This window comes from Artibeus jamaicensis, unplaced genomic scaffold, assembly GCF_021234435.1.
Source record: "Artibeus jamaicensis isolate MK-2021 breed Jamaican fruit bat unplaced genomic scaffold, CSHL_Jam_final contig_685, whole genome shotgun sequence".
NCBI lineage: Eukaryota > Metazoa > Chordata > Mammalia > Chiroptera > Phyllostomidae > Artibeus > Artibeus jamaicensis.
The window spans coordinates 3,881,762-3,892,006 of NW_026521924.1; the positions used below are offsets into that span (position 1 = coordinate 3,881,762).

General features: G+C 38.5%; 1 protein-coding gene and 1 pseudogene across 1 annotated transcript in view; both read right to left on the reverse strand.

Annotated features, from left to right (window-relative positions):
- Positions 1-9,906, reverse strand: part of SPTLC3 (serine palmitoyltransferase long chain base subunit 3) — a 140,859-nt gene extending 130,953 nt beyond the window's left edge. The window contains exon 1 of the mRNA XM_037129276.2: positions 9,533-9,906. Within this exon, the coding sequence (XP_036985171.1) occupies positions 9,533-9,649 (117 nt within the window). The 5' untranslated portion in view covers positions 9,650-9,906. The remainder of the gene's footprint in view (positions 1-9,532) is intronic.
- Positions 4,086-4,217, reverse strand: LOC128628319 (uncharacterized; annotated as a pseudogene).
- Positions 9,907-10,245: the final 339 nt, after the last annotated feature.

The window sequence follows — 10,245 nt, forward strand, 5'->3', positions numbered from 1 at the left end:
TAAAAATGAGGAGATCCTCTCCTTCTCTCAACTCACTTGGATTTCAAACTAAAATCTGTCAGCACAGGACCTAATAATCTCCCTCATGGCAACAAAGAACTTTGTTAGGTAAACCACTTCTTATCACTTCTTATTGTTCCATTCCAGGCCCTGCTGCCCTTCCAGGCATTTGCAATCTCAGTGTCTGCTGTAATCAAATACTCTTCGATGTGACAAAACTACTGAGTGGAGTAGGATTCAGATGGTGCTGTGATGGATAAAATAGAGTGTGAGGAATAATTTTGAATACTTCTCTGAGTGATGCTGATCATGTTTTTTCCCCTAAATGTTTAACCAAAATTGTAAGTTACCTGGCCAATGTATTGGTTTTTAACATGGTGGCAACAGCAACTTCTCACATTAATTTACAGGTTGGTGTACTTTAGAATTCCAGTAAAACTATATTAATTCAGGCCAACTAAGACAAAGCTGACAACATTTAGTCAAAACATTAAATTCAGTGCATTTAAAAATAAATATAGTAGATTCCTTGTATTTAAATTAACATCGGTTCACTTCTAACAGTGTTTCAAAAATGTTTTTTTAAATAAAACTTTAGCAAATAGATAAAATTAATTTATAACTGGAAGATACTAAGATACTAAATATACTTAACAACCTGTATTCTTCTAATTAAGAAAACATCTGTGCCTGAACACACACACTCTCCTGAGCCAGTTATTCCTTCACAGATAATACAATAAATTACAGGCCACTGCAGGTTGAATAATTACACTTCAGATTGGGCAGCATTTAGATGATTATGGTTTTGCACTGGTTTGAGTTTGGTATTATGGTCAAAATATTTGAGTTTGTTGTATTTGGCTAAACCAGCTAGACATTCATCTTAAGCATATAGTTCTTATGCCAAAACACAAAACAAATTGAAAGCAAATGGATGGCCACACAAATTCTTCCCTCAGAATGTAAGTGTCAGCACTGAAAATAAGTATGAGGACATTGCAGAATAAATTTTCTAGACATTTTAAAGAAATAGGATATCTATGTGTTCACTTACTTATTGCTGTTTAACAAGCTACCACCACACTTAAAACAACAATTATTTGTTTGCTCAAGAATCTATAATATGGGCAGGACTCTGCAGGGACAACTCATCTATTTTCCAGGAAGTGTCAGTCAGAGCTGACAGATCACAGGCTGGAGGATTCATTTCCAAGACCCTTCACTCAGTTTACAAGTTGGTGCTGCATCTCAGCATGCAGCACAAGGATCCTTGGTTTCTCTCAACTTGGGCTACTCCTCCAGGCTGCGTGGGCTTCCTTCAAGCATGCTGTCTGGGTTCTAAGAGAGATCGTTCTGGGGAGGACTGGTTTCAAGCTGGGGGAGGGATTTTGAGGAACAAGTATGAAAGACACAGGGATGAGGACTGGGGGAGGGGAAATTGGAGGGACAGGGGGAGACAGGGCGGGGGGGATGGGAGAAATAGATAAAAAATGCACTTGAAAAGTAACTAAATAAAATTTATTATAAAAAAATAAAAATAAATAAAAGAATTTTTTAAACTTTAGTCTCAGAAGTCCCAGATAGTGCCTTCTGCCACATTCTATAGGCCAAGTAAGTTATTAGGTCCAGCCCAGATTGAAAGGGAGTAAAACAGATTTCACTTTTCAATGGAAAATATATCAAATAATTTGCAACTATCTTTGATTTACTGCATTGCATATCTAAGATATCACAATTACCAGGAAATGCTGTGCACAGTGAACTGCTTACAGTGGAGTGACCATGTGCTAATGAAGAAAGCTTCTGAAAGGCAGATTATCACTAGAGCTCCATCTGGGGCTCAGTGTAGGTTTTTATGACTCAGGGTTGCATGGAGTTGGTTTTCTTTAACAGAGTAGTTTAAAGTAAAAAAACAGGTGAAGACCAGTACACTCACTGATGCAGTGTGTCTGTGAGTGAACAATATTGCATAGTGAAGGCTCTGGTATGTAGCAGTTTGGAGTCATTTGCAGTAATAAGCTAAAATTTTTATTAACAACAGTGAAGCAAGTAAGCAAAACAGCCCATGATACCTTTAATTCACACTGGCTCTGCCCTTTAAGGCTGAGTTTAGTTTACCCCTTCTCTGTGGGAGTAGGTACCAGTCTCATTTCTACCAACATCTTGTGTTTAGAGCGATAGTGTGGACTAAGAAATACACACTTGGGTTTTAGAATCAGGGAAACCAGGTTCCAACACTCATTTTGATGCTTCTCAGTTCATGACTTCGGTTAACTTAATGAAGTTTGTTTCCCCATTTCTAAAATGGATCTGATAGTAATAATATCTACCTTGTAGGAATGTTGTGAGATGATGAATGCAAAGCAGTTAGAATGCCTGGCACTTAGAAAGAAAGAATGCAGTACGTGTTAGGAATTACGCAATATGTAATTATTATTTTCTTGGTTACTTACCAAGGTTTTTAACTATAGGCCAGTGTATTAGGAGTTAGAGTATGATAGTCTTGCATATTTGTGGTCACTATGAAAGCATGATCCCCTTTCATTTCTTATGTGTATCGGTACCTTAGTCAACTGGAATTTTCAGTTCTTGAAGAGTTTCTAGGTCTATTTTAGTGGGAAGTGGATAATACCATGGGGTACTGGTAGTAAAAAGAAGCTGGGCTGAAGGTGTATAGTTTAGAGTTCATGTTCCAGTTTTCTTATTGTTGGGTGATCTTGGGGAAGTTTTGTTTTCAGAACTCAATTTCCTCATCTATGTAGACAAGGCTAAGAGTATTCATTTAGCACTACTGTTATGAGAATAATACGAGGCAAAAGAACCTGGCATGAAGCAGCTACCAACAATGTTATTTATTAGCCTTAAAATTATTATGGAACTAATAAAAATAATGAGATTATTCTAACTTTCAACTTAATTTCATGCTTTATAAACACAACCTGAGAAAATGGACTTTTTTTCTATCTCCCATAGAAGCTGATTCCAGCTTATTCCTTTCCTTCACTTTTTTCAGTTCCTTTCTGTTTCTTTACTTTTTATATTTCCATTTCTACTTCCTTCACATATTTTGCCTATTGTTTTCTCTTTAGTTTCTGGATGTTTTCTGTGTTGGTTTCTAAAAGTTGTTTTATATATTAATATATTTGCATTTTGTGATATGAACTGCAAATATTTCCTGTTCTGTAATTTGCCCTGTGATTATTATTTTTGTTGTTGTGTTTTGCCATGGAGAAAGAAATGTTTGACTTTTATGTAATAAAAAATTTTGAGTCTTTCTTTTATGGCTTCTGCATATGATATCTAGTTGTAAAAACTTATCCCATGCACATATTATTTTAACATTTATTTTTGAGCAATTTCATGGATTAATTTTAACAATTAAAAATAACATTTACCTGTTCACATGCTAGTACACAGCCTATTTAATTCTTATGCTATATAACATGGTTTATTAGTTGGCAGGGCCAGTTATCCCTCATAATAACTCTTAAATAATTCTTCTGTTTTAACCTTGTTAATTTTTCTACATCAATTTTAATATCACATGTCTGATTCATAGAAATTATGGTGTTTTATTTACTGGACTTACACAAATTTATACTTTGGCAGAATTAACATATCTTGAGTCTTACTATCCATGAATATTGTATGTCTTTTCACTTATTACAGTTTCTTTCATGTCCCTCTGTAACATTTTAATGCTTCCATTTACATTTTAACTTTACATCTGTCTTCTATTCCCACATACTTCATGTTTCTTATGCCATTGTAAGTGGGGTTTTTATTTCAATTACACTTCTGATTGATTTTTTCATTATTCTTTATGATTTTTTATGTAAATAAAACAATTAAATTTTTCTTCATGGTTTCTGCTTTTTCACTTTGTTGGAGTGCAAGGGGAACAAACCATAGTGACAATATTCAGCCTTGACTTATCCTGCATGTTTCCTCCATTGCTAGACAGAGGTGGTAGACTCTGTTTATGTTGTTTAATAACATAAACCAGTCTTCCACAGTGATTAGTCCATTAGGCAAGAGCTAATCCATAGGACATGTTCTGAAAATCACCAGAGATAAAACCCACACAGCCTGAAAAAGTCACATCTGATCATGGCAATTCTCCCCTCAAACCTCCATCACTTATGAATATATTGCATATTACGGCAGACACTCTTGTAACGGACTATAGAAATGATCCCTGAAAGTATAGTCTTACGGCAGACACTCTTGATGTAACATCCAGATCTCCTTGAATTCTGATAATTTCTTTTATTAAAAAAAAGATTTTATTTATTTATTTTTGGAGACAGAAAAAGGAAGGGAGAAAGAGAGGGAGAGAAACACTGATGTGAGAGAGAAACATCAATCAGTTGCTTCTCTCATGCACCCTGACTGGGGACTGAATCCGTTACCTAGGCATGTGCCCCGACCGGGGATTGAACCAGTGACCTTTCAGTTTGCGACATGATGTTCAACCAAGTGAACCACACCGGTTAGGAATGATCATTTCTTACTAAAAATATCTTTAGATCAAATTTAGGGCTTTCTCTAGTGATATATAAACAGGATAAAAGTGATATATGGTTAATGTTCCTGGGAGTATTCCTCAACTGATGATAGGAGTTGGTTGATATATGAGGATCCCCCTCAAAACAAAATGTATTTAGAAACAATTGTGTGTTTATTCTCACATGCTTAAACTTTTAAGTCACCTTTAAAGTACTCTCCATTTGATGCAATGCACCTATTGAGACCTTTTTCCACTGCTCAGAACTGTTTTTGAATGTGTCTCACTTCACAATTACCCTAATTCCTGGGTTCAACTTCCAGATAAATTTCTTGCACTAGAATCTTAATCTTTGGGTCTGTTTTTCAAGGAACATAAAATAAAACAAAGACATTTTACAATTTTATCCCACCTACTTTTTAGCCCCTTTGCCTTTTTCTATTAAGCATCTTAAACTGTCTCATTAGCCTAACCTCCAATGCCCAAACATGTCGTCTTCTGATGTTTTGTATCTTTATAAGAGCCTTTTCTTCTGTTAGGATGCCTTTCTATGGCTGTGTACCTGGCTATTCTGTTTTTTAAGACTTGGTTCAAAAGTCATTCTGTCTAGAGTGACTGTGTCTTCCTAGCCAGGCCCAAATGCCCTCTCTTCTATTCCTCCCAAGCATGGTCCATATATCTCTGGCATGATGGACTGTTCCCCAAAAGTCACAATAATTTCACCAATCCCTCACAACCTTTTGCAATGTGACTTTGCAGATACTCTCATTAAGAAGCAGAATCTAGCCCAGGCTAGTGCAGCTCAGTTGGTTGGGCATTTTCCCCTCAAATTGAAAGGTGGCTGGTTTGATTCCTGGTCAGGCAGGACACATGCCTGGGTTGCAGGTTGAATCTCAGGTTGGGGCACATACAGAAGGCTACCAGTCGATGTTTCTCTCCCTCTCTTTCCCCATACTTTCCTCTTCCTTTAAAATCAAAATTAAAAATAAAAAAAAAAACCAACCAGAGTCTATTCCCTCTACCCTTGCATCTGGGCTGATCTTGTGACTGGCCTTGATGACAGAACATGGCAGAAGTAAGCCTATGCCTTAGGAGGACATGCATTTTCCATTTTCACTCTTTTAGAAGCTAGCCTTCCTGTAAAGCTTAAGTTACTCTGCAGATAATAAGCTACCACATGGAGAAGATATCATTGTGAAAGAGATACAAGGTGCCCTGTGCAACACCAGCACCAAGGTCTCAGACATGGGAGTGAGTCCTTCCTGGACACACATCAAACAACATGTGGAACACAGACAAGCCCTGGTACCCAAATTCCTGGCCCACAAAAATCATGAACAATACAGAAGTTGTTTTAAGCTATTGAGTTTTGTGGTGGTTGTTACACAGTGATAAATAACTGCAACGTCTATTATAGAACTTACCATTAAATACTATAATTACTTGTTTACTTGTCTGTCTTTCACACTTGTGAACTATGCATAAATGGGGACAGAATATTTTCATCTTAATAGCTGTAATATCTGACACACAGGAAAACTTTACAATGATGATCCAACAAAAATAATGGGGGCTCAGCATGGAGGTCACAGAGAAAACTTGTTACATTGGGATTCCTTTTTTAAGGAAATGAAAACCAAAAACCAAATATACTAAAGAATGATTATAAGTGAGAATGAGATAAAAGTTCAGAGTAATTAAAAGGGATTTCCAAAACATTTTGTTCATGAATTCTCTAAGACTTGGTGAGATTCTTGACTACTATTTCAATCAGCGTGCCACCTAGATGAGACCTACAGACACTAGTATCCACAGGAGCCTGTCAGGCAGTTACTGCTGTCTGCAACTGAACTGTCAGTCATGGTTCTCATTGTCCAAGAGAAGTTTATGTCATAACAGAGAGGCAGATGTATCAGGACTCTGAGGGTTTCAAGAGAATATAGTAAGATGTGTAGAACAGGAAGATCAGCTTCAGTGGTTACAAGTTTTCTGCTAATAGGTAAATTATAAACCTTTAAATATGTCTTCACATGTCCCAAGGATAATAGATTCTTAATAAATATTGGTGCCTGAATGAATAAACAACAAAATGAGCAGCTACCATTTAGGGGCCATTGTAGGGCACTTTGTCAAGTTACAATGTTGAGGGTCAAGAACACACTGAATTAGAATAATTCTATCCCCAGGACATTTTTGTTTGCTAAGAAAGGAAATGATTAGGGAAAATTTCAATAGTTTTCTTTCATCCCTTTGGATCTATTTTAAAGAAGAAAATGCAGACTCCATCCCCTGAAGATACCTCTGAGGAAATGCAATATTAGGAGCACCAAAAACACAGTGACTACCTTCCTAGCTTCAGGCTCTCCTAATAAAATTTATGGCAAGGTCCAAAATACTGAGTGAAGGTGACAGAGCAATTATATAAAGATTAAGTTAATGAATAGAAAATTAAAGACACTATCGAGTTTGGATGAGGACATTAAGGGTCCTCTGCCTGTTACCTGGGTATGCTCATGAGGAGGGAGAACAAATCCTCTAGGGCAACAGCTCCGTCCATCAGGAGTAAGAGGTAGGATAGCATATCAGAAGTGGACAAAGAGCCTTAATCAGTGATGAAACCAATTTTCAGTGCATCCTCAGATCATATGAGGTTTAAAGAGAAAAAGAAAAGACAATACAGTCAAGTTCCAAAAAAAAGTCCAGAAAGGAAAGAATCTGGTTTCCTTGCCAATCTCAAGGTTGGGGAAGTGAGCCTGGCCCCCAGTGCTAGAGGTTGCATAGGAACAAAGGAAAGGAGGGCTGCCAAGAGATTGCCTAGCACTGTTTTTTTTTAAATTATTATTTTTTATTCAGGAAACCCTGTGTTAATAGAATCTTACAGGATACCCCGCTATATAACAAAGACAAATGTATTGCCATGTGGTTGCAAGGAAGCAGGAAGAGTAAGGGCATCTTCAGAGGAGCTGATAGGAGTTTAGATGCTACTTTGTGGGACACTAGGCTGGCGGAACGTACTTGGAAGACTACTGGCCCAGGACATCTGTAAACCTTTGTGGATTGCTTGTCTACTGTCCTGGTTTTAGGTCAAGACCCAGTTTGTTAAAGAGCCGCTTGGCAAAATGGACTAAAACTATAACTGAAGATCATGATAGTGAAGACAACTTCATCTACATGGTGGCAGGGAAGTAGGCCCTTCTCTGTCCTTCTACACTAAGGTCTCAGCATGGTTTATTCTTTCTCGGAAATATTTTTTAAGCAACGATTGCGGCTCTCAGTGGTTGCCAATTCCAACTTAGTAACACCTAAATTTATGAGCCAGTAGGTTTTGGATGGTCCTTCAGGAAGAGATGTTGGAAAAGGTAACAGCACCCTTGATATTTCCCACTGCTCTCAGAGAAGCCTCAAAAATCCAAGTATACTTAGTAATGGACCTTTACTTAAGGAGCACTTAGTAATGAACCTTTAAGATACTAGCTTTTGTCCTTACTTAGGAATGGTTATAACCATGCAGCTAAGTGTCTACCCTCAGGCACTAGAAAGTGGTTACAAACCCAAGGTAAGTAAAGAGAGAGAAGAATGGTTTTGAGGGCATCTCAGCCCAAATGAGAGCCCTTAGGGTCACAACATTTCAGAAGGCAAGTAGGAAAGTGTCTGGTGTCACAGGCATTTCAGACACAAGGAGCATCTTGGTGATAGTCTGAATTGACACAGTGACAAATAGTATGGATTATTATGACTGCCTTCATACAAATGGCAGAGTTCAGTGTTTTCTCATTATATTGTACTAGGTTTCAGATCCTCAGCTGGAGAGTCCAGGCCTCAGATTTTCAGTAGACACTTTTAAGGATAGGGCCATGCCTTTTTAAAAGAGGTTACCACAACCTATTTACATACAGCCTATGCTCCAGAGTGCCCCCTCCCCATTGCCCCTTCACCTCTTCCAACTAGAGGCACAGATTCAATGTACTGACTGGGGGACTGGCTCCCAGCAAGCCCAACCTGTCTTGTGATCTTACAGCAATCTGACCTTTCCTCTGGGCTGGGCGGATGCTGGTTTTCTGAGGATGGATGAGTGATGGAGGACTGCAAAAGTTCCCTGCCCAGCTTCTCATTTCCCAACAGTGAAGCTACCTGTTTGGCTATGCTAATTTGATTCTGAAGCAGGAGAGCTCACCCCTGCTACTCAGAGCAGTGAGCCAGGGCATGTGTGGGAAATGGGGAACTGCCTTTTTACAAATAACTCACAGAGCCCAGCTCCCTCTTTGGATAAGCGGACGATATTTCTTGAGTTTCGTCTTCTCCTCAATATAGCCCCATCAAACGTTCTGCTTTAGCAGGAGCCAAAAAATTGTATCAAATGGGAAAACAAAAGATTGTTTGGTTCCTCTGTGCAGCATGTAACAATAAACCACACTTTCTGAAGTGTCTTCAAAAGGAATGCTGTGATGTCAACTTTCAGAGAAAGACTCTGGCCCAAAACCAAACTGCAAGCTACGACAATGCTCCACTAAACATCAGAAGTAATTCATCTGTTATCCAGAGAGGCATTTCTCACGTACAGGGAGAAATGCCATTCATACCATATAATCTCAGCGACTTTCAGTTTACTTTAGTTCAGTTTGCTTCCTTTTTTTCTTACGAAGCATAATGAATGTAGCCTGTGATAAATTCTTGATGAACTGAAATTTAGCTGAAAAGTTTGTACACTCACAATTTTGCCCCCTCCCCCCGAAATTCTGCCTCTGCTTGAGAAACAATAAAAGTCAAATAGGTACTTTGTATTTTCAGGATTTAGAAGGCTCTTGGGGCTATGTATGCCCTCTCTTATACAGAGAAGAAATTTTCTCGTTAACCCACGCCTAAGCCATTTGGTAGCCAAGCATTTCAAATGAGCTGAAGTGGAGAGTCAAAACACAGAACACTTCATAAAAAGGGCTTTCAGTTAAGACAGCTTCAAAGAGCTTTATAAAGCAATATTGAAATGGTCTGGTAGTTCGGAGTCAGGGAGGGATTGCCTCTTACCTGGGCTTCTTTCACTATTCCATTTTTTGTACAGTTTCCATTCTGTGAGCTGTCACTCTGCTTCTTGTGATTGGGTAGTTTTCCATTGCAGACAGCACCACCTCCAGAATTGGCCATTTGTGTGAAATGATGGAACCCAGCAGTTTTTTCTCCAGTGCTTCTCCACAAGCTGCAGTTTTGAAGTTAGTGAGGGGATGGCATAAAGCACTTGGGGCTGAGTCTTTGGAGGAATCCTACCAATCAGGCTTTTCCAGAAGACGAGCACCGATCTATCTTTTAGTCAGATCTTTTAAACTAAAAACAAACGGTTACCTTTCCACTCCTCAGCTCAGAATGTGGCTTCCACAGCAACAAACTAGCTCCTGAAGCTGCAGACCAATTGCCCAAGGACTGTGGAAATCAGGAGACTGAAAAACCAGTGGTGAACTACGAGGGGGCGGTGTAGGAGGAGGAAAATCTTTTAAAGGCACACACACACTCACCTGGAGCCTTCTACATACATACAGTCAGTACTGAATTTACATCTATCCCCACCTGCCCCTTGTGCATTTAATTGCATTTTCTTGGTTGTAAATCAAGCTCAAAGTCAACATTTCTTTTTGCTGTAAAATAACATTCAGAAGTAATTACGAGGAGCTGGAGGAAGGAGAGGATATGAAGTTACCATGTCATGGGCACAGAGTTTTAGGTGGAGAAGATAGAAAAAGTTTTGG